General features: G+C 51.6%; 5 protein-coding genes and 1 long non-coding RNA gene across 15 annotated transcripts in view; 3 read left to right on the top strand and 3 right to left on the bottom strand.

Moving 5' to 3' along the window:
• Positions 1–16: 16 nt before the first annotated feature.
• rps18 (ribosomal protein S18) lies at positions 17–2,783 on the top strand. Its single transcript, XM_057020534.1, has 6 exons — positions 17–78; positions 635–733; positions 817–903; positions 1,178–1,279; positions 2,481–2,572; positions 2,660–2,783. The coding sequence occupies exons 1-6, from the start codon at positions 76–78 to the stop codon at positions 2,733–2,735; spliced, it is 459 nt and encodes a 152-aa protein (XP_056876514.1). The 5' UTR covers positions 17–75; the 3' UTR covers positions 2,736–2,783.
• On the bottom strand, positions 2,782–5,450 carry LOC130518150 (uncharacterized). Its single transcript, XR_008947947.1, has 2 exons — positions 3,509–5,450; positions 2,782–3,415 (listed from the first exon to the last, which is right to left on the bottom strand). It is a non-coding gene; the product is annotated as an uncharacterized LOC130518150 (long non-coding RNA).
• A 2,260-nt stretch (positions 5,451–7,710) lies between these two features.
• LOC130518149 (myelin basic protein-like) overlaps positions 7,711–22,002 on the top strand; it is a 54,825-nt gene continuing 40,533 nt past the window's right edge. The window contains exons 1-7 of one of the 7 annotated variants that reach the window (XM_057020538.1): positions 7,711–7,944; positions 8,824–8,919; positions 9,112–9,138; positions 9,870–9,890; positions 10,804–10,887; positions 10,990–11,012; positions 11,217–12,210. In XM_057020538.1, coding sequence (XP_056876518.1) covers positions 7,825–7,944; positions 8,824–8,919; positions 9,112–9,138; positions 9,870–9,890; positions 10,804–10,887; positions 10,990–10,992 — 351 coding nt within the window. In that variant the 5' untranslated portion in view covers positions 7,711–7,824 and the 3' untranslated portion in view covers positions 10,993–11,012; positions 11,217–12,210. Of the gene's footprint in view, positions 7,945–8,823; positions 8,920–9,111; positions 9,139–9,869; positions 9,891–10,803; positions 10,902–10,989; positions 11,013–11,216; positions 12,211–22,002 lie in introns of those variants that run through there. The other 6 variants (XM_057020535.1, XM_057020541.1, XM_057020537.1 and 3 more) reach the window with 6 other exon arrangements.
• zbtb22a (zinc finger and BTB domain containing 22a) lies at positions 12,335–16,023 on the bottom strand. Its single transcript, XM_057020506.1, has 4 exons — positions 15,636–16,023; positions 15,001–15,210; positions 14,175–14,922; positions 12,335–14,106 (listed from the first exon to the last, which is right to left on the bottom strand). The coding sequence occupies exons 2-4, from the start codon at positions 15,196–15,198 to the stop codon at positions 12,989–12,991; spliced, it is 2,064 nt and encodes a 687-aa protein (XP_056876486.1). The 5' UTR covers positions 15,199–15,210; positions 15,636–16,023; the 3' UTR covers positions 12,335–12,988.
• scn1bb (sodium channel, voltage-gated, type I, beta b) lies at positions 16,139–18,776 on the top strand. The gene is made up of 6 exons (XM_057020531.1): positions 16,139–17,038; positions 17,297–17,463; positions 17,539–17,773; positions 17,845–17,986; positions 18,129–18,203; positions 18,355–18,776. Exons 1-5 carry the CDS (start codon positions 16,999–17,001, stop codon positions 18,196–18,198), a joined length of 654 nt encoding a protein of 217 aa, XP_056876511.1. The 5' UTR covers positions 16,139–16,998; the 3' UTR covers positions 18,199–18,203; positions 18,355–18,776.
• Positions 18,832–21,604, bottom strand: naxe (NAD(P)HX epimerase). Of its 4 annotated transcripts, XM_057020526.1 has the most exons (8): positions 21,501–21,604; positions 20,853–21,043; positions 20,659–20,767; positions 20,468–20,578; positions 19,917–20,027; positions 19,503–19,650; positions 19,209–19,415; positions 18,832–19,060 (listed from the first exon to the last, which is right to left on the bottom strand). In XM_057020526.1, the coding sequence occupies exons 2-7, from the start codon at positions 21,002–21,004 to the stop codon at positions 19,216–19,218; spliced, it is 831 nt and encodes a 276-aa protein (XP_056876506.1). In that variant the 5' UTR covers positions 21,005–21,043; positions 21,501–21,604; the 3' UTR covers positions 18,832–19,060; positions 19,209–19,215. The 4 variants fall into 4 exon arrangements, with proteins under 4 accessions (XP_056876506.1, XP_056876502.1, XP_056876505.1 ...); XM_057020522.1 differs by having other exon boundaries at positions 18,832–19,415; XM_057020525.1 differs by having other exon boundaries at positions 18,832–19,415; positions 20,853–21,128; positions 21,501–21,528.

Genomic DNA, 22,002 nt, shown 5'->3' with positions numbered 1-22,002 from the left:
CTGACTTCCGCTTGCCAACGCTGAAACTCTCGCGACATCTTCCCGACTTCCTCTTCGCACGGGACCGATTTCAAGATGGTGAGAACTGTCTTCCCGAATTTGTGTTTATGATAAAATCCATAATCATCGGGCGTTTAGTTCAACCTTTGTGCCCCATTTTCGCCTTTGATGAACGATAGACCTTTTAATGCTCGGTCTGCTGTTAATTTTGTTGCCGAAAGTGGCGTGGCGACGCCATTTATCGCCAAGGCTCGACTGAAGTGTGTGGAGTGGCTGTATAACCAACCGCGGATCTTAAATTACCCGTGTTATATTTCTGCGTTATATTAGAACAGCCACAAGTTCAGTTATTCAATCACAGGCGTCCCTTTCAAATGAAGGAATCGTTTAGCATTGATAGCAGCTACAGCTACCTAGTTATTGTTAAGTTTATTTAAATGCGGGGGTTACCTGGGAATAACCGGCGCTGGGTTGTGTTGCATGCTGATCTTTTGAGTGTCTTTGCGTTTTTTGTCTCTTTGCTCACTAAAAACACGTCAGAACCTCCCTGTTTAATCGCAGTGGTTACCACTAATGTTGGTGCGTTGTATTGTTGGGATTGTTGGTTCAGACCTTTTCCAATGCGTGTTTTCAGTCTCTGGTCATTCCTGAAAAGTTCCAGCACATTCTTCGTGTTCTCAACACGAACATTGATGGAAGGAGGAAGATTGCGTTTGCCATCACGGCCATCAAGGTAAGACTGTGGCTCTGACTGCTGCTGGCTTCCCTGTGAAGTTGGTTTTGGTCACCTGTTAACCATGTTGGGTCTCTTGTCAGGGGGTCGGCAGACGTTACGCCCACGTTGTTCTGAGGAAGGCCGATATCGATCTCAGTAAAAGGGCCGGCGAGCTGACGGAGGAGGAGGTGAGGGGCCGTTATCGGCATGAATGATGGCTGATGATATTCTTCACACATTTGGATCTACACGACACCCAGACTGCAACAACTGTTGGTCTGATTGTTCTTATGAGATGAAGAGCGGCCGACTCGTAATCAATACCATCGACATCGCCGTTACAAAGTTTGCACAGAAACATGTCGACCAAGCTTTGGCAGATGCACATTAAACTGTAGAAATGGGGCTTATCCAGCCAGGTCAGACCTGAGCATTTGACAAATATCCTCTTTATGTCCCCAGGTTGAGCGCGTGGTAACGATCATGCAGAATCCTCGCCAGTACAAGATCCCAGACTGGTTCCTCAACAGACAGAAGGATGTAAAAGATGGAAAATACAGCCAGGTGGGTGACCAACAGGGCGTCCACCACACAATCTGGTAAAGGGTTACATTACAGATGTGCAGAAAGGGACATGAAAGGTGACACAAAATTCTCTCCCAGACCATCCAGAGATTTGACCTGAATTCTACACACTTTTTTGTGTAGTCCAGTTTTGTGTGGAATTTTTGGTTGCATGTCTCCTCAGCCCAGAGCTTTAGATTGGTGGCCTCCCTTATTTTGACTGTCCTAAATGGTAATGGAAAGCCTTTTGCTGTTGGACATTTGGCAGATTAGTTTTCAAGCAGTAAATTCAGGGCTGTCAAAAGGAAGATGCTGATTCAGCAGAATTTGCGTGACTGTTTACATTAAATGACACGTGTGCTTTGGTAAACCACCTGTCTTTTCATGGCTCTGACAGTCTTGATAGTGTTGAACCTAAGGTAACATTGATCAGGCTTAGGTGGGGCTGGGTGAGAGTCCAAAGGGCAGCTCAGGAGAGCGGGGCACACTTTGCTGTCACACATTTGGTCCGTTTCCAGGTTCTGGGCTTTGGCTGATCAGCCTGGCTGTTGAGAATATCTGAGGGAAACTAATCCTACTGAGCAGGACGACTACCTGCTTGGTTCTGGGGAGCAGAAGTCCTGCAAGAGCTGCTTCATTTAAATGTCCGTGCATTAAAGTTCATGCTGTGGCTGTAACGCTGGCATCTGTTACCACGGTAACTGTAAGACGTTGGGACGCACTTCAATTGTCTGTTTCTGTACCATTAGTCTGTCATAAATAATACGAGTATCCATCTGTGTGTGATGAGCATCTATGTTCAGGTGGAGGCTAAAGCCGAACATCTCATCTTTATATCATCAGGAGACCAGTTAATGTGACAACTGCAAACACTCTGTCCTCACCTTGTCCTCTTAGAGTGTCTTCTAACAACGTCCTCTTGTAGAGCATCATCAGGATGAACCACTCTTACATAGGAAGGCGACGCCTGCTCACCTCCCGTCATGTTATACGTGCATGTCTACGTCCCAGTAAAGTCCACAGCCGCGTTACGTACTTGTGTGGGAGGGTTTTATCAAAGCCGTGAAGCCTTATGGAATTTTCAGTGGTGGCTTCACTCTGGGGGAACGCTGAGAAGTCACATTTGATGTGGTGAAACAAATGTACAGTTCGGGTGTTGTGCTGGTTCCATCCGCGGATTCTGACACCACTCTTGTTTCAGGTTCTCGCCAACGGTCTGGACAACAAGCTGAGAGAAGACCTGGAGAGGCTGAAGAAGATCAGGGCCCACCGTGGGCTCAGGCACTTCTGGGGGTGAGACCAACGTCTTGAGCCTTGGAGCCGAGGTTAATGTTGTTCACTTGGAACTAACCAGTAACTGTCGCTGCTTTCTTCTCGCAGTCTCCGTGTTCGTGGCCAGCACACGAAGACCACTGGCCGCCGTGGACGCACAGTCGGTGTGTCCAAGAAGAAGTAAAAGCCCAGCGTTCAGTTGTTTGAATAAAATCGCAAGTTGTCAAATCTACCGCCCCCTCATTCTTCTTTATTATTAAAACCTTCATTTAACCAGGTCAAAACTTGAATTTAGAAATGTCTTCTGGGAGACCTGGACAGGTCAAATTAAGTCAAAATGAGAAATGTGAGAAACTGTCAAACAAGTAAAGAATTGAAGCTCGGTCCAGTGGCTGAGTGTCTACTGGTGGTTACATTTGTTGTCTGTAGAACTGTAATTCTCTCAACAAGTTGTTGGAAACATCCCTCAGAGTTTCTGCTCCATGTTGACGTGAGAGCATCACTCAGGTGCTGCACATCTGAGGAGAGTCTCCTGTTCCACCACATCCCAGAGCTGCTCTACTGGACAGATCTGGGGACTGTGAAGGCCCCTGGAGGACAGTCAGCTCACCCTCATGGTCCAGAAACCAGTTTGAGATAATCTGATCTTGGTGACGGGGTGCAGCATCCTGCTGGAAGTAGCCATCAGGAGATGGTCCAATGTGGTCCTACAGAGATGGAGATGGCCAGCAACAATCCTCAGGAAGGCTGCAGTGTGTCAATGATGCTCAGCTGCTACTGAGGGGCCCAAAACGGGCCAAGGCGATGTTCCCCCATCATTACACTAGCCAGATCCGGGAGGTCAGGCCAGAATTCCTGTTGAATCTAATTAGAACATCAATCAATTAGACATGAAACATCAATTTTCATTGATCTGTAGAAAGATTTGGACAGTGTTGACCATGATTTTTAAAGCACCTCCTTGATTGAGGCCTGTTAGTCCAGGCAGTCAGACCGTCTCAGTGTGATGCTAATGACCGTCCACAAGGGGTGCTGCAGGCTTCTGTATTTGGGCCTCTCTTATTCATCACGTATACGTCCGTGTCAGAGGATAACGTAGAAAAAAATAGAAGAAGGCAGCAGGGAGTTGAAGCCGGCTGGGCGAGACGGGCCGGATCAGGCGACGAGGATGGAGAACTGCTAAGAAAATACTGTAGATTCAAGGCACGAGAACAAGAACAAACAAACAATCACAAAAGAGTTTTAGCCGAGCTGTTAAATGAGGAATCGGCCATGATGGAAGCGTGGACCGACCTTTTAAGGCAGAGGACAGGTGACATGATGAACCAGAGATGAGTCGCAGGTGTGTGATTGGTACGATGGCATGAACCAGGAAGCAGCCGCACCCAGACTGGAAATGGACACACGGGGGAAAGACTGGCAGGACACAGAAGGGAGGGGTGGGGGGTGCAGAACACCAGAAGTCCTAACATTAGGACACAGGAGGGCAGAGGAGGACGGAGGGAGAAAAAGGACGACAGATGAGGACAGGGGAGGACAGATGAGGACAGAGGAGGAAAAAGGACGACAGATGAGGACAGGGGAGGACAGATGAGGACAGAGGAGGAAAAAGGACGACAGATGAGGACAGATGACGGAGGGCATAGGAGGACAGAGGAAAATAGATGAGAACAGAGGAGGACAGATGACAGAGGGCATAGGAGGACAAAGGAAAATAGATGAGAACAGAGTAGGACATATGAGGACAGAGGAGGACAGATGAGAACTGAGGAGGGCAGCGTAAAGGCTAATGTCAAATATAAATAACATAAAAGAAACCATAGGTTTCACTCAACAGGTGCTTCCACCAGTTGGACATTTCCTGATATTTGACAGGAAAACACTACAGTTTTTACACTAGTTATTACATTGGTTATTACACTGGTTATTGCCCTCTTTACATAGATTTACTGCCCCTATGATGTAACTCTCTCTCTCCCCCCTGTGTTGGCATCTACATTCCTCCTGCTCTTCGTGGATGTCTCCCGTGTTTGTGGCCCACAACTTGTCTGCATGGCTGCTTTTGTCTTCCTGTTGTCCGCCGTGACCTTCTCATCAGTCTCAGGAACAAATCCCGTCCTCTTCTGGACACAAAGACAGCAGCAGTGTGTTCTTCCCACCCTGACCCCAACCAAAGCCTGTGGGTTCTTCTCGGAGGCCACAGAACAAACAAGGCTCTGTCAGATAGAAACACACAGAGGACAAACAGTCCAAGTAGCTTCAAATGGCTTTGAATGAATTTCCCTCAAAGACGTCTGTGTCCTGACCAACAAGAAGAAAGTGATATGAAGAACATCCCCTCAGCTTCAACACAGATGCTTAAATGGTTACAGGGTCACATGATGGCAGGGTCACCTGGTCACATGATCACAGTCATCTGATCACAGAATCAGTTTAATGAGTTATGAGATTATCTATCAGGAACCTCCAGAGGATCACTGTAATCAAGGTGATCCAGGACATTGGTGACTGTCCCGTCGAGATCACCTGCTCCCAGTAAGGAAGCCCCAGCACCTCTGGGCTCTGTCTCTGGCCCACCTCCTGATCCACCTGCTCCTGCTCCACCTGCTCCTGATCCACCTGCTCCTGACCCACCTGCTCCTGCTCCACCTGCTCCTGATCCACCTGCTCCTGATCCACCCGCTCCTGACCCACCTGCTCCTGATCCACCTGCTCCTGATCCACCTGCTCCTGATCCACCTGCTCCTGACCCACCTGCTCCTGACCCACCTGCTCCTGCTCCACCTGCTCCTGACCCACCTGCTCCTGATCCACCTGCTCCTGACCCACTGCTCCTGATCCACCTGCTCCTGCTCCACCTGCTCCTGACCCACTGCTCCTGACCCACCTGCTCCTGATCCACCTGCTCCTGACCCACCTGCTCCTGACCACCTGCTCCTGCTCCACCTGCTCCTGATCCACCTGCTCCTGATCCACCTGCTCCTGATCCACCTGCTCTGTGCTGCATTCTGATCCTCTAACCAGTCATAACAAAACTAGAGGAAATGTTCTGTTATTCTCAGGGGACGAATCAAAAACTCTGCAACATGGATCCACTGATGATGAAAATGGGAGCTGGGTTATAATATCAGTGGGGGGGGGGGGGGGGGGGGGGGTCCATGTTTAGGCCAAATACACTAAGATACACCTGAAATATGCTGAGGGCTGAAGCCACATACTGAATTCAACGCCCAGATGAGGACAAAACTAGACCATTCAAGGGTTAAGATGACACAAATGACTGACCAGCAGTAGTTCAACCTTTCCAAAGCCCAGCGTTACCACGGTGAGGCCTTTTGGAGGAAGAACCGCTCCTTAAAGCAGCAGATCCAGTCACATCAGATGAGCTGCAGGGCAGAAGAAGGTGCCTCAGCTGACAGCAGATCAGCCGCCCGTCTGGGAGGAAGAGCAAGGGAATCCTAACATCTGGAGCAGCAGCTGGCTTCCTTTCCCTCTCACATGAGTCGTGACACCATGACAGATAGACCTCCGAAAGACTTCTGGTTCAAGCTTCCTGGCTGGCGAGAGACGGCGAGAAAACGTGTTTAAGATGGAGAAAATTCACAGCTGGAAACGAACTTGCTTGTTCAAGGTGGTCATCCTCAGCACGGCTCTCCTCCTCCTTCCTCCGAAGTTACATTTTTACTGTAATATTGTACGTTATTCTGTTTGTCGTTGCTGTCTTTAAACTTGTAAAGTGCTTCTAAAATCTAAAATCTATAAAATGAGTTCCATAAAAAGAACTGGAATGAAAACGATGACAGAAGCAGAGGCCCATTAATCAGCCGCAACACACACAGGTGATTGTGTCTCCTCCACATGGAGGCAACATGCTAACAAACAGGATCATCTGAAAACCCTTTTAGCTGCAGATGAATTCTGCTCTTCTCTCCTGGGTCAAAGACGACGTCCACGATTACAAAAGGGCAGCTGTTGTGCCTCATGAATATTCTGATGTTACATAGCAGCACTTCTGCTACACAACCGCCTTTGTTCTGCAGGCGTTGCCGTTGTGGAACCACACTTGTGGAGCGCTTGATGTTACCATGAATAACATGAAGGACACCAAGTGATTCACATTAAACCGTATTTAATCAGCACCTGTATTAGCTGATTAGCTAACGGGGATACAGCTGCCTTTGCTGACTCTCCTCTGAGCCGGCCCAGTAGAGCCAATGAGTCCTGGGGTGTCTGGAGGCAACTGTCCCACAGTGGAGCGGATGGCTCAGCAGCCCCAGAAGCTCCAGTAGAAATTTCCAAACTGGAAATACAGGATTGGTGGATTTCCTGTTGGGCTTTTTGCCTGTGGCAGCTCCTCTGGTGCCTTTGTGGCCCCTCTACGGGCCACATCATGGCCCCCCTGCAGTCTGCAGCCAGGTCTGCACACTTTTCCGGGTTCATCTGGTGCACACCCTCCAGACCCTCCTCCCTTCTGGCCACAGCACCCAGCCTGGCCGTACGGATGTTTTGGAGATCTCTCTGGGCAACTTCTCTTCGGCCTCGGCACCTCACCTTTTACATGTTCTAGTCTTCTGCAGCTTCAGGCTAGCATGCAGCTAGCTAGCAGGAGCTAATGTGCATCCACTGACTCAAACCTTCCTGTTGATGTTTCTTCCACGTGTGACCGTCGGAGGGATTCATCCTCTGCAGCTCTCTTTCATCCGAGGTCACAAACTGCGACGTGCTGGAGGAACACGGCAGCAGGAGGTCTTTTCTTTCCCCCTCAGAAGACACCGGGATGGTGCTGAAGCATAACCCAGATGTGTGTGTGAGTGACAGGCTGCCACAGGTGTGAACCCAACTTCCTGTAAACAATCTGAGTGGTTTCAGACTCAGGTGGATCCACTCTGTGAAAAACATGGACCAACTGGGAGTGCTGGAACAAAGGCCTGACAGTGCGGCCGCCGTGCATCGGTGTGTGACCACACACTCTGAGATAACTACGACCACGGTGGAGCAGATGGAGAGGAACAATGAGGAGGGCGGTGGTGACTGACACAACCACTGGTGCTGAAGAATGCCTGGACCGGTGCCAGAACCAGGGGCACCCGACCCCTCCCCTCAGCCTCACCCTCTTCAGGTCCCATGATGCCCCGGGGTCGAGAGGGCAACGCCTTCAAAGATGAGGAGGGAGGAGCAGAGCCACAAGTTGGCTCTGTGGTCGACCTGGAGCAGAAACACCGAGGACACAAAGAGAGAGAGGTCACCCACACCCGAACTCGGCAACCAGTGGAATGGCAACGGCGAGCACCTCAGGGCAGAGCAGCTTCGGACTCGGCAGGAAGAAGAAGAACCCTGGACTCATGGATCAGATAGGCCAGTTCTTTGGAGGAGACAAAAAGAAACGGAGCAAGGTGAGCAGCAGCATCTACTCTGGGTTTCAGGCTACAGGTCTCCGTCAGGGTCCTGTAGGACAGGGTCCTGGAGGACAGGGTCCTGGAGGACAGGGTCCTGGAGGTCAGGGTCCTGGAGGCCAGGGTCCTGGAGGTGAGGGTCCTGGAGGACAGGGTCCTGGAGACAGAGTTCAGAGTTCATCACCACGAGTGTCGGGACAGACAGGAACGTCCGGCTGTTTTGACTGAACACATTCAAATTTCAACAAAAATGGGTCTCATGTGTGGGAAAACAGATTTTAATTTCTCTTCCTCTTCCAGCGTGAAGTTAATTATCTTGTTTTCAGCATCAAGAGAAAATTCCGATCATTTTCATCGATCATTTCATCGTGATCATTTTTATGCTCCTCCACCCGTTCCTCTTCATTTAATGGTTTTGCTTTCGGGAGCTCAAGCGGAGGTGGTTTATGGAACGATCGTCAGAGCTTTAACCAGTTTAAACAGACGAGAGTCTGGCAGGTCACATGGTGTTTGAAGATCAAAGCCAGGTATATTTTTATTGGTTTTTATAGAAACATGCTCGTTCAGAGCTGATCAGTCCTGGTTGGACCTCCAGAAATTGTCCTAAATGACCCTCTGGGCTCTGGGCCTCAGCACCGGACTCCATGAGTGGTGGACCATCACTGGTGTGGACCACCAGGTCATCCCAAGCTCGCTGGTTCCTGGTAGAACCCAACTATCCTGGCCCGGGGGAACCGGGCCACAGAGGAGATCAGCACACTTGCTAATTTGTCTTCACACAGTTTATTCTGCTGTTCCAAAGATCTGAGGCTTTCTTCTGTAGAATCCAGGAGCTTCTGTCCTCCAGCTACCGACCCTCTTCTCTGCTCCTCTCCACAGGGCTCCTTCCGGGGCCATCTCTCCTCCTCGCCCCAGCAGTCCTCCGCCCGCCGCCGGACCAATGAAAATGCTCTGTTGCATTTCTTCAGGAGCCTTGTAAGTTTCTGAGAGCCAGAACAAGCTCACAGTTGTCCATCCTGCTTCACTCACGCAGGCTGAACCCTCATGTCACCTCTGGATCAGCTCCATCACAGCAAATGTGTGTGTGGCTGCTTCATGTGTGCTGTGGCTTCCTGACTTTGTTGCTTCTCTGACCTGAGCTCTCCTTTGTTGCCTGGTGTTCCTCAGGTTTCCTCTCCTCGTCCTAAATCCAGGGTGAGTTTCCTTTCTTTTCTCCTGATGTTTCCAGATGTGTAGCTGCAGGATGAGGGGCAGAGATGCCTCCTCGGCAGGGGGCGACTGTAAAGGGACAGTTCACCAGAAATGAGATGTTCCTGGTGGTCTACTCCCAACGGTTCCAATCCAGAACCATGAAGGGACAGTTAATGAGTTATGGGCTTCCACCTCAGCTGCACCGCTGTTCCTGTCTGACTGTTCATCTTTGATGACTGTTCTCATGAGCTGTGTGTGAGAATGTGAGAAGAGCTACGTGTATCTCCAGCTGGTGGAACATCAGCGCAGGTTCAGGCTGTTTTCAACTGAGCAGCTGTTACTGACTGTTGAGTCCATCCGTCCGAGCAGTGACTGGATCAGTTCAAGGTGTAAATGAGCGTCTCAGATCAGGCGGTGACGGCAGCGCTGTCAGAGGAGCGTTACCATGGATACCAGCGGGAGATGGTGGCTATTGGGTTTACAATAGTCAAACATTACAGGCTAACATTTAACGTATGAGAACACTCCGAAGCTCTGCTCAGCTTCACACCTGGAGTCCTGCTCCTCCTTGGAGATGTTGAAGATGAAAGAACAGTCAATGTTCCATCAGCCGGACGCTCCTCACACACTCCTCACACACTCTTCAGATGCTCTTCACACACTCTTCAGATGCTCTTCACACGTTCTTCACACGCTCTTCAGCTCAGTAACCACTGTTTCTCTTTCTTGTCCAGTGGAGAGACGTGTTTGGGCTGGTACGTCACACTCTTCTTTCTTCTGAACACCTTCTTTCCCTCTGCTGTGTGTGTGTGTGTGTGTTTGTGTGTCCTCATAAGAACTGCATGATTATGTGTGTAATCCATCTGTGGTCTAATCTTCACTGTTTCTTGACTTTATTCTTCCTAGAGAAACACCTGGAACACACATGGAACATGCTTAACACACACACACACACACACACACACGGACGCACGTGTGTCAAAAATCTGAATCAATGTAATCTCTGACTTTTATTCTAATTTTAAAGAATTTTCCAACCAGACTATGAGATTGCTGGAGTAAAACGAGTCTCCCGTCAACCCTAATGGGACAGTGAAGCAGGAGGACTCTGGTTCTCTGGTGTCTGTTGATGGACTCCAGTGGAACTGTGAAGCACCTCCAGTGAAGCTGCAGTAACACACTCACCTGTCTGTCTCCTCACCTGTGGCTGCTCACTCCTGTCTGCCTCAAGGTCGCTGCGTGATCCTGCTGCTCCCAGTGGTCTCACGTCCGAAATGTGTAAAAAAGAAATGACGGTTCGACGACCGTTGAAATCATTTTCAGGGGACTCGTCTGTGAAGCCAATGGAGACGCGTCTTCTTCTCACAGGCTGCGTCTTCGTTCTGGAAACTCTTCACATCAGATCCAAACGTCTCCTCTTCCTTTTCTGTTTGATAATCATTGTAAACGTGTGTGTGTGCTGAACCCCTCCATGCTGCCGGAGCCCCGGACCTGGTCTCAGGTCCAGTTCTGCAGCTCCAGACCTGGTCTCAGGTCCGGCTCCGCAGCTCCAGACCTGGTCTCAGGTCCGGTTCCTCAGCTCCAGACCTGGTCTCAGGTCCGGCTCCGCAGCTCCAGACCTGGTCTCAGGTCCGGTTCTGCGACTCCATCCGTGTTTCTCCTCCCCAGGCCTCCTCGCCGCGGACCGAGAGCGCCAAGTCACCAGTGAGGAAACGCAGAGACCAAAGCACGTTGTCCAGACTCTTCAACCTGGTGAGCTGAAACCTGTTTACGTCCACCTACCTGTCTGTCTGTCTCTCTGTCTCTCTGTCTGTCTGTAAACATGCTTTCCTGTCTGTCTGCCTGGTCCAACAGTGACCCCCCCCCCTCAGAGATCAGTGAGTAATGAAGAACTATAATAACTCATCTTGTTCTTTGCTCTCACTTCACTGGTAACCATCTGACCAGCTGAAGCTCCTCCACTCTCATGTGAAACTCCATCTAAAAGCGCCTCATTCATCCATTCATCGGTTTCCACCTCAGCTCAGTCCTGTCAGACCTTCTGCCAGAGGACCTAACGGCATCTGTGTCCTCCCCCACAGGGAGAACCCAAGTCCCGTCCACCCCCTAAACGCTGGAGCACCATCTTCTAAGCTCTCCACCCAAGACCTGAGATCAGACAGGCCAGGATGAAGGCGGTCCAGACCTGCAAGTGACAGACTCCCGACCTCGACCAGTGTTAACCCACTAACGCCGTTCAGACGGGGACAGGAAGTCCTGCTGCCGTCACGTCGTTGGTCATGTTTTTACTGCAGAAATCACCTCACTCTGATGGTGCTAGCGTCTCCTGCCTGACCTTCACGCCTGGCACACGTGTCTCCGCCTGTGGACTCATGCTTCCTGTGTTTCCTCCTGGTTTCCTAGACAGACATGAAGAAACATAATCATTTCATTAAATCCTGCTTAACTGCGATTAACAAACGTCTGCAGAATGATATTCCAGCAAGCAAAAATGCCCTTTGAGATGCACTGTTGCCACTAAAGGTTGGGAAACGCCTGATTAGCACTGGCTTCTAACCACTTTGAGCTCTTTTGTCTCATGGAGTTGTCTGAACCTGTGATGTTTGATGATGAAGCGTTACCTGATGGTCAGAGAGGAGGTGGTTTGATGGTTCCTGGTGTTGGTTTGATGGTTCCTGGTGCTGGTTTGAGGAGATCAGGAGGTGTGAAGTTGATGTTTGTTTCATTTGTACGTTCTGTGTTTGTCTGTTTTAACCAAACAGCCAAAAATTGTATTTTCATGATTTGTGGTAACCCTGTAAAAATAAAGGTTTTATGCTTTTCTCGGGTACTAAAAGGGTTCACGCGATAACTGCGTCGCCTAACTAGACGAATGATTTGACCTTAGTGCCATGAAAACTGTTGTTGCTTGTGCTGTATTTTGTTGCCTTGCCCCCCCCCACCGCACAAACACACACACACACACATTTAACAGGCAGCCACGATCCTGCTGTTGTCTTCAATGTTGTTTCTCGTTTGGAGTCTTGTAATGTTGCTAAAAGTGAGAAGATGAATTAAATCTGGAGTTAAAATCTCTACTTGACTGCTGCTTGTGGTTGACGTCAGTTAGGAGAACCCAGCCGATCCCGGCGTGGTGCTCGTGAACCGTCCTCAGGTCCGGAACCGTCAGAACGATCAGAAACTGGCGAGTTAAGCGACGTCAGAAGGGCGATCGCACCTTTATTGTCCGGCTTCGTTGGCCGTCGGTGCAGCAACAATCAGTCACAGTGTGACAGAAAAACAGACAACAGGAAATAAATAAATATGGTCTATTAAATAAAGGTCAGCTCCGAAAACAGCCGATCAGAACAGCGTCTCTATTCGCTAAAATGACTGACCATTATTGGCGGAAACGAGAGCGGAAACCTCGTGACCAGAGGATCCAGCTCAGAACGCAGAGCATCTAAATGATGATGTCATCATCCATCCCATAATAAGGTAACGGCCAACATTTCAAAGGGAAAAGGGATTCTGGGAGGTTCAGAGTCTAACGAGGGTCCGGGCTTCAGGCCTGGTCTGACCAGGACCGCTCACAGAAAAAGTCTGACATGAAGAGGAACGTCATCGTCCTTGGTCCCGGGCCCTGTTCAGACGGTTCCTGGAACCTGTTCAGACGGTTCCTGGAACCTGTTCAGATGGGTCCCGGGCTTGCGTCCGACTGTCCCAGAGCTGGTTCCCCTCGGTGTTTCTGTTACAGGTGAATGATTGAAGCTGCGGCGGTCGGGTGTGAAGGAGCAGAACCAGAACCAGAACCAGAACCAGAACCTGATCCCGAGCTTTGACACTGTTCTGCTCTGCAGCTGTCGGACCCGTCTCAGCCGGCCCCCCCGCTGTCGTTCCCACTGAAGCCGTCGCTGGCCTCCTCCTTGAACACCTGACCGCCCGGTTCCGGCTGGGTTCTCAGCTGCTCCACGATCCCCGACACGCTCCCCAGCAGCCCGCTCATCCCGTCCTCCATGTCCCTGTTGAAATCCACGTCCTCCACCTTTACCTGTCCCTGCACGGACATCAGCGCCGGGCCGTCCTCGAAGGCGTAGCCGTCCTCCAGCTCCGCCGCGTTGGCGCTGCCGGTGTTGTTGCTGGTGGCGGAGCTGGACGCCAGCCTCTCGCACCGGGCCTGGTGCCTCAGGAAACTGTCCCTCCAGATCACTTTCTTCCCGCACAGGCCGCACTCGTAGGGTCGCAGCCCGCCGTGCGTCTTCAGGTGCTTGGTGAGGTGGTGCTTCATCTTGAAGGACTTGGTGCAGACGGGGCAGCCGAAAGGCCGCAGGTTCAGGTGCTGCATCTTCACGTGGCGGTCCCGCATGCTCTTGAGCGTGTAGGCCTTCCCGCAGTGGCAGAAGTGGACCTTGCCCGTGTAGGGGGCGCCGGCGAGCGACACCGTGGACGAGGACGACGGGGTCGGGGGCGAGGAGGCCTGCCGGTGCGAGCTGAAGCTGAGGGAACTGCTTTGGCCCGGGCAGCTGGAGGTCCAGTTCACCTCCGAGGCCGCGATGGTGAAGTCGGGGGAGGGGGGCACCAGAGGCCTCTGGGAGACCTGCCCGGTGCCGTCCTCGATCTCATCGTACGTGTCCCTGCTGAAGCTCGCTTCGGCGAAAAAGTCCACCTGGTCCTGCTGCTGGTCTGCGTCCATGCCTTTACAGAGGACACCGTCCCCGTCCTGCTGAGCCCAGGGGCCCATTTGCCACTGGGGCCGGCCTGAAACGGGACAAGAGCGCCCCGGGACCCCTTCCTCTCTTGGATCACCTGCCAGCTCGGAAGGGGTCTCGCTCACCAGCGAGTCTCTCTGCACTTTTTCTTTGAAGTCCTCTGGGGGACCTTTTCCCAGAGCTTGTCCTGGCCCTGGCCCTGGTCCTGGCCCCGGTGCTGGCCCCGGTGCTGGTCCTGGCCCTGGTCCTAGCACTGGTCCTGGTCCGAGAGCTGGGTGAAAGCCTGTTGGACAGGTGTAAAAGAGTCAGACACCAGTGGAGGGGGGGGGACGTTCTCAGGTAAGTTCTTACCACAGAGTCTCGTCTCGGAGAAACTCTCCTTCTTCGCCGCCACGTCTTCCTCCTCTCCGACCCCCTCGTCCGCCTCCGTCTCTCTCCTCTCGTCCTTCCTTCTCTCCTGGGTCTCATCGCCGTCCCCGCTCTCTCTGTCAGCACCCGTCAGACCCCCCCGCTGCGGGAATCTGGCCCTGTGCTTCCCCGGTTCCGACCCCGACACCCCCGCGCGGTGCCGGTTCGGGTCTTGAGCAAACTGGTAACTCTTGGTGGGGGCGGGTTCCCACACCTCCTCGCAGCTGGTGAAATCCCCACTCAGAAACCCAGGTTGGGTGTCCAGCTGCGAGTCTGCGATCTGTTGGGCTGACGGGGGCCGCGGGCGCCCCCACCTGGGGAACTGCTGGGGGCGCCTCCATGTGGCCAACGGAGGCAGAGCATCGGGCTTCCGCTCCTTCTTTCTGCTCTCCGTCTCCAGATACAAGCAGTCGGTGCTGCTGGGGGACTGCTGACGAGACGCGGTCCCAGGGGGGCCCCCGGCCCCCTCCCCGGCACCGACCTCCACCGAGGGCCGAGGCCTCTTCAGGATCTCGGTGCACTTGTCCACGATGTGCCACATCTGGAGGAAGCTGGCCACGGTGACGTAGTTAACGATGTCGTCGTGGACGAGGCTGAGCTGGCCCGTGTAGGCGGAGCTCAGGACGCTTTCGAAGGCCACCGGGTCCATGACGGAAGGCAGCGACACGGTGGTGACGTTCTTCAGCAACACCTGGGGGCAGATGTGAAGGAGAAGGCTGCTCAGAGACCTGAGAGCTCCAGCAAGGCCTGAGACGACAGTTGTGCCCACCTGGTCGTGGAAGTACGGGGAGGAAGCAGCCAGCACACAGCGGTGGGCCCTGAACACCTGTCCTTGCACCTGGATGGACAGGTCACACAGCCGGCCCTCCTCCCTCTGACGGTTCAGATTGTCCATGACGGCAGCTCGAGCACCAGGAAAACACACATGAACAGTCAGAGAAGCTGGAGAGCTGACGGACGGCTCCATGGTCCCAACAACCTGGAGAGGACAGTTCAACATTATGATGATATAAAGATCTACATTATCCGCTTCTGTGGCCTCCAAATGTGATTAAATCCCTTTATGTTAGACCTTCAAGAGTCACTGCAACTGCAGAAAATGACCTACTGAGATTGTGGGATGAAGCCAGCAGGCAGTTTAAATAATGAACACTTTAAAGGAGCCTCCACCTGATGCTCACTATCTCTACATGCTAATGCTAATGGACGCTTTACCATGTTCAACACTTGTCTCAGACTATCCGTCAGTTTACAGGCGGTGATTAGTCACAAACTGCCCGTTAAACCGCCGAGTTTGGTTCATTATTGGCTGTCTGTATATGTCTAAACGCGTTAGCAAGTGGCTAGTCAGATATCACAGCTAACCAGCTAGTTAAGATGCCAGGGTCCCCTTGAACACTTTACCTTAGTCGCTTTGACGAGCCTTCTGCGTTTATTTGCAACGTCGACTTGAGTCTGAGTAATATTTTGTCTTTGAACCGCAGATGCGCAGAGCCATCGTGTGCTTATTTGGACTGCGATCTAGCGGACGCTAACAGCAGCTTGCCGGAGGCGCAGCTGATGATAGCTACCATGCTACCTAGCTACCATGCTACCTAGCTACCATGCTACCTAGCTACCTGACGATTCAGCATCCTCCTCCGTGTTTGGTGTGAAATTCGGGAGAAACTACATAATCCCGTCACATTAGCTCAATGGGGAGGCACCTTGAAACCAACAATGTAAGAAGCGCAGTGGGAAAGCTTAATCACAACTTCCTGGGTAGTTATAGGGGAAGTTATTGACCGATCCGGATCAGATTCCGTCATCTCATCCCCCTCCCCCTCCCCCTCCCTCCCTCCTCCCGTTAAAGGACCAGCTCGCTTTAATACGAGCGAGCATCCCCTTCCCTAAATCCTTTCACGTCAAATGTCCTCCGGATGAGGAGTGTTTCCGTGCACGCAGAGCTGCGGTAGACACAAGTGCGCCACACGCCCGCCGCTCGCAGCCCTTTTTACCGCAGTGCATCCGCAGCATCCTCCGCTGGGAGCCGCAGGGCGCCGCCGTTCCGGAGCGAACCGACGGGGACGCGGACGCGGACGGGGACGGGGACGGGGACGGGGACGCGTCCTGTTTACTCGCCTTTTCGACGGGCTTCGATGTGGCCGTGTCCGCCCGCTCTTTGATCGTCGCTCGTTTGATGGTGGTCAGCAGGTCGAGGAGAAAAGTGCGCGTTTCCACCGATGAGGACGCGCAGGAGGAGAGAATCCGTCCATGAGCTCATCTGCACACGGAAGAGGCCCGTCATCGTGCACAGCTGAGCCCTCCTGTCCCTCATCTTTGCACCATCTAAATACTGCGTGCGTGCGTGTGTCCTGTCCGAGGGTGGTTAGGCTGTAAAAGCACAGGCGCGTCCGTGTGTTGTAGGGCCAGCGTGTCGGGGCAAACGCGCGTGTAAGGTGCGTGTTGGAGCTGAGGGACTGACAGTGGTAATCCTTTTAGGATCAGAGACCTGGACCCGGAGCAGGGATCCCTGGTCGGATCAGGGGCCTCGTCCGCAGGAGCGACGTCACATGGTGGCGGTCGTTTCCGAGCAAAGGCGTCAGAAACCCTTCTGTTTCAGCTTATTTGGACCTTTTACGCAGAAGCTTCTCCTCGCACGTCCGTTATAAACACCAGTTATTACGCACATCTCCCAGCTGGCTTTGTTAGGGCGGATTTTGGACCTGACTGGGGCCGAAACTTTGTCGTTTTTGAGGCATAAAAAGTTCCTGAGCGGCCGGTGAGGATGCAGCTGCTGCTCGTGTCTCTGCTCTGCTCCCTCTTCGGTGAGTTGTCTCTCCTCTTCTTCCGTTATAAATGTGTAATAGCAACAATGAGGCCAGTCTCAGTCGAACCCTGCAACTTCTGACCCGTTGGCTTCAATGAGCCGATATTGAAGTGTTACTTCCTGGCGCCAGAGATCTGTGGAACCAGAGATGTTCCTCCATCATCATGTTTGACGGCCGTCCTGTCCTCCTCTGTGGTGGACGCTCCTGTCCTCTGGTGACTGAAGCCTGTTTTGGTTGTTCTTCCTTGTTGGGCAGCGTACCGTTGCCACGGCGCCTGTGCAGAAGTGGACTCTGACACCGAGGCGGTGGCGGGAAAGGGCTTCAAACTGGGCTGCATCTCCTGTAAGAAGCGCAGCGAGGTGGACAGCTCCGCCACGGTGGAGTGGTACTTCAGACCCAAAGGAGAGGCCGACTTTTTTCACGTGAGTCTCAAACCGTTGGGTCGTAATAAGACGTTTACAACACCCGATGGGTGACTCTGGCGTCCCTCAAACCAGATCTACACCTACAACAACGGGCCCACCATCGAGCACGAGCAGTTTCTGGAGCGCATCTACTGGAACGGGAGCAAGAGGAGCAACGACATCCAAGACGCGTCCATCTACCTGTTCAACGTCACCTTCAACGACTCGGGAACCTACCGCTGCTTCTTCAACCGCGCCCTCTTCTACGATAAGTACGAGTACAACACCGTGGTCAGCAAGGTGGTCCACCTGACCGTGGTGGCCAAGGGTAGGTCTGCTGCAGCTCACAGCACGGTTCCGGTTCCGGTTCCGGGCTCATTCTTGGTTCTCCCCGCGCAGCCACCAGAGAAACCGCTTCCATCGTGTCCGAGGTGATGATGTACGTGTCCATCATCGGCCTGCAGGTCTGGCTCCTCATCGAGATGATTTACTGCTACAGGAAGATTTCTGCGGCCGGGGAAGAAGCGCTACGGGAAGCGGCGTGAGTAAACCCACTTCTGCTCTGCTCCCGGGACGTGCGGTGCCTTCAGGTTGATGGTGCCCAGGCGGCGTTTCCTAAAGACGAGGACGTACGGACGGCGCTGCTGTGATCACCTTCAGACGTTTGTCCTTTTTTCTTCCAGAAACGCGGAATATTTGGCCATAGCGTCGGAAAGTAAAGACAACTGCGCCGGAGTGCAGGTTGGAGAATAGTTTTGGTAAGTTCAGCTGCAGATTTGAAGCACAAATTTTCGGGTTGAGCTGGTTTCGCAGTTCGGCGCAGTGGCCTGTAGGGGGCAGTGATGAGCCACAGCCATTAGAAGACTTGCTATCGTGTAGCTGTTAAAGACATGTCAATCTTTATTTTAGGCTCCTCTGCTGGCCTGAAGACTTCCTTTGACCCTGTGACCTGCATGTAGACGACCTTTCCCCCGATCACAAACGAGGACACACACACACGGGAGCATGGAACCAGCAGTGTATATACGAGCATGATCAGAAACACATTATGCATTAATGAGCCACTCTGTCAGATGCTACACCCAACACAGTATTTCCTGGAGTACACTCGTATTTGTATGGCCTGTGGGATTTACGCCGGCGGTCTGGAGGCGGATCGAAACAGGCAGAGCTTTTTATGACATCATCACCACCTAATGTATACGATTGAGTGATGTATGGTACCTTTATATGCACCATAAAGCAGAATGTAATGGACTGTAATAGCGGCTAAGTTGTACATTCACTGAAATCTTAAGATGTACCATTAAAAAGGTCCCTCTCCAGAAAAACACGGCGTTCCTCATCTCTGCCTGTGGAATGGTGACTGGGAATAATGGACACGGCTTCTTTTCATTTGCTTTTATTATTGTCAAAGCAGAGCTTTCTGATCTCACCACCAGCAGCCCAGAGGGCAAGTCTGAGGGCAATTGTTGTTAGTGTTGTCATAATAGAAGATTATCCCGCACCTGCTGCTTTTCCAGACCATTCCCTGTCTCGTACAGCGCTCCCAGTCCCAGAGACCATCACCAGTCTGGGCCCTGTTGTGCTTCACCACCCTGACTGGCAGGATCATCTGGACGGGACAGTTATGATGATGTAGATGTGACAGGAGGGGGTAAAAACAAGGCTTCTGTGTCTTCAAGGGAAAACGGGGGCAGGACAATGAAAGGACCAGGCTGGGATCATTCCACACTCTCCTCCAGACCCTAAGCTACACGCACCTCACGCCTACAGTTTCAACACACAGTCGGTGTCGGGGTACTTGGGCAGGTTCAGCTGGTACTTCCTCTCCAGACTGGGCGGCACAAACCGTCCTCCCAGGAAGTGATAGCGTCCCCTGAACAGCGAGGCGGACTTCTTGGGTGCGGTGAGCGAGATGAGCGTGTCGGGCTGCAGGCCGTCGGCGCTGCCCTGTTCCACGTCCCAACCTTTAAAGAGACAACAGGCGTCACACCCTGATCCTCACTCCCCGCTCCTCCCATCAGCGCACGGGTGGGTGTGTTCTGGAATCCTACCGGAGGGAATGTCAATGCTGGCTAAAGGGACGGTGGTGTTCTTCAGCACGTCGAGGATGGACCCGAAGGGTTCTCGGACAGCCCCTTTGAAGCTGAAGCCAAAGATGGCGTCGACCACCAGGTTGTAGGCCTCATCAATCAGCATGGCCTGAGAAAGCAGATCCTCCACATTAACGCCTCAGCGGCACTTGTTCACTTCCTGTGGTCTGCTGTGTGTGTGCTGCCCTCTTGTGGTGCACTGAGTTACAGCTGCCTGTGGGTTCAGGTTGGACTCTCATATTTGCCCCCCGCAGAACAGATCTGCCCTCTTATCTCACCACTGTCCCCTCTGGGACCATGCTGGTGTGTCTGTGAGTCCATAATAAGGCTCCTGGGTGACACCACGTCCACCATTATGGATCATAAAGGACAAACCTCAGGCATGTCGCTCAGGAAAGGGATCTCCATCTTCTCACACTGTGTGGCCAGACCCTGGAACAGAGGTTTGTTGGGCCTCTTGGGGTAGAAGATGAAGGGCTCGTATCCCTGCCAGAGAGCACTAAAGATGTCACTCTGCTCAGAAATATCTTCACATTGCTTAGAACGTGGAACTAGAAAGTCATGAGGCTAAAAGCCGTTAGCGCTTCTGCGTCTTTTATCGTCTTTGTTGCTACATTTGCATTTTTAAAAGGTGATGCTTTCTGGATCAGGATTCCCTGGAAGAAGAGCTGCTCCCTGAAACCAGTCCACCAAGCGTCTAGTGACAACCTGCACTGTGCTCATACCGTCTTCTCTCCTTCTCATGTGTCACACTTAAACCACCTCCAGAACTTTTACCTGCTTCATTTTGTCTTAAAGAGAACAGATCCGCTCAGGAAACCACATCTTAACTGCCAGAAAGCTTAAAGGTGGTGAAACTGAGCAGCTGGCACCAGCAAACGTCACAGCTGCAGACAGTTTACGCTCCGTGAGTAAAGGCCACTCACAAAAAGCTTCAGATGTCTGGCGCACACCAGGCCGTCGCCTCCATTGTTACCTGGTCCACAAATCACCAGCACAGAAGGACTGGCCTTGACCAGCGAGGTGAGAGGATACGCCTGCAGGAAAGGAACCAGAGAATCGACGCTGTAGCCTCACTCCTCAGCTGACAGGAAAAGATCTTTGTCAAACGTCTCACCCTGGTAACGGCTGTAGCACAGCTGAGTCCCGCCAGCTCCATCAGCTGGTCCACGCTGAAGCCATATTCACTGAAGAGCTCCTCATCGATGTGTTGGGCCTCCTCCTGCCTGCAGAGCAGTCAATCATCTGTTTAGACGGTCTGTGCAGTCAGGACATGGTTTGGACTTTAGTGTGGACAGGACAAGGCTTTACCCCAGGTATTTGATGGGTTGGGTCATGCTGGAAGCAGGTCTGTGGTTGTTAGCTGCAGTGTTCAGCTGACATGACCCCGTCCGAGCGACGACCGCTGCAACTCGTGAGGTCACAAGGAAGCCAATTCCGAACAGAGTCTTAACACTCAACATCCAGCTGGATCCAAACGTCCACAACTGGTGGCCTCGGAACTGAAGAAGGAAAAGTTCACTTCAGTCTGAAGGGAGCAGCAGAGCCTCCTGCTGGGTCTTTTTACACAAGGAGTGAAACGGAATCCTGATGCATAGAAATGATCAAACACGACTTAAACATGACGAGAATTACATTCTGTTCTGCAGAAAACGACCGAACTCACTTCATGCAAATGATCCCGAATACATTGAATCTGCCCATTCAACACAGCTGCTATTAAACAACTCAACCAACTATTTAATTGTACCAATTAAGTATTTAATTGACTTCTGTGTACACACGCAGACGTTAATCACACGTCTTTTAGTAATGTAGTTACCGGACAGCTTTAGTTGGGGGCGTTGCTAACATTTAGCATTTGTTGGACGAAAACTACAACCAAAACATACCTAAACGACACATGATCACAGTTAAACAATCTTACAGAGTGACATTATGCCAGTTAAAAACAGTAACCTTAGCAAACTTAGCAGCGCGGCCACTTCTCCCACTTCCGGCTTTATATGAACGGAAGTCAGATCCAATTTCAAAATAAAACACAATAACTATTCTTCCGGTGAAAATAGCGAAATATATTTTTTTCAATTTTGTTGTAAAAATTACTATACACTTTAATCTACTTCTGGAAAAACCCACATTTAGGAGGAGGTGGATTAAATTGTACAGGGTTTTGACGAGATGAGCGTTTGCTTCTTCTTTTTACACCAGGCACAATGCTGCTCCCGATCTTTGATCTTTGAACCTTTTATTTTTTACATCCGGTCATGTGACTGCCGGCCTTGTTTATTGTCTGACTTTTAGTAGAATAACTCAAAAGGTTATCAGCAGATTTTGATTAAATTTTCAGGAAATATGGATAATGGATCAAGGAAGAGATGTTTACATATTAATGATGTTCTGGTTTCCCGAGGGACTTTGATCATAAAGTAATCCCGTATTACTGTTTCCTATATACCTA

Source organism: Takifugu flavidus, chromosome 21 (assembly GCF_003711565.1).
Source record: "Takifugu flavidus isolate HTHZ2018 chromosome 21, ASM371156v2, whole genome shotgun sequence".
Classification (NCBI taxonomy): Eukaryota; Metazoa; Chordata; class Actinopteri; order Tetraodontiformes; family Tetraodontidae; genus Takifugu; species Takifugu flavidus.
The sequence above is the reverse complement of the archived record's forward strand: the minus strand, read 5'-3'. Positions and strand labels throughout refer to the sequence as shown.

Coding starts and splice junctions, on each gene's coding strand:
- naxe (XM_057020522.1), bottom strand. CDS start 21,004: ATGTTGAGTGTTAAGACTCTGTTCGGAATTGGCTTCCTTGTGACCTCA. Junction 20,768..20,852: donor CAACCCATCAAATACCTGGG/GTAAAGCCTTGT, acceptor ACTGCTCTGCAG/GCAGGAGGAGGCCCAACACA. Junction 19,651..19,916: donor TCCTGAGCGACATGCCTGAG/GTTTGTCCTTTA, acceptor CTGCTTTCTCAG/GCCATGCTGATTGATGAGGC.
- zbtb22a (XM_057020506.1), bottom strand. CDS start 15,198: ATGGAGCCGTCCGTCAGCTCTCCAGCTTCTCTGACTGTTCATGTGTGT. Junction 14,923..15,000: donor CCCCGTACTTCCACGACCAG/GTGGGCACAACT, acceptor ATCTGCCCCCAG/GTGTTGCTGAAGAACGTCAC. Junction 14,107..14,174: donor CTCCGAGACGAGACTCTGTG/GTAAGAACTTAC, acceptor CCTGTCCAACAG/GCTTTCACCCAGCTCTCGGA.
- scn1bb (XM_057020531.1), top strand. CDS start 16,999: ATGCAGCTGCTGCTCGTGTCTCTGCTCTGCTCCCTCTTCG. Junction 17,464..17,538: donor GAGAGGCCGACTTTTTTCAC/GTGAGTCTCAAA, acceptor CCCTCAAACCAG/ATCTACACCTACAACAACGG. Junction 17,987..18,128: donor GAAGCGCTACGGGAAGCGGC/GTGAGTAAACCC, acceptor TTTTTCTTCCAG/AAACGCGGAATATTTGGCCA.
- rps18 (XM_057020534.1), top strand. Junction 734..816: donor TTGCCATCACGGCCATCAAG/GTAAGACTGTGG, acceptor GTCTCTTGTCAG/GGGGTCGGCAGACGTTACGC. Junction 904..1,177: donor GCGAGCTGACGGAGGAGGAG/GTGAGGGGCCGT, acceptor TTATGTCCCCAG/GTTGAGCGCGTGGTAACGAT.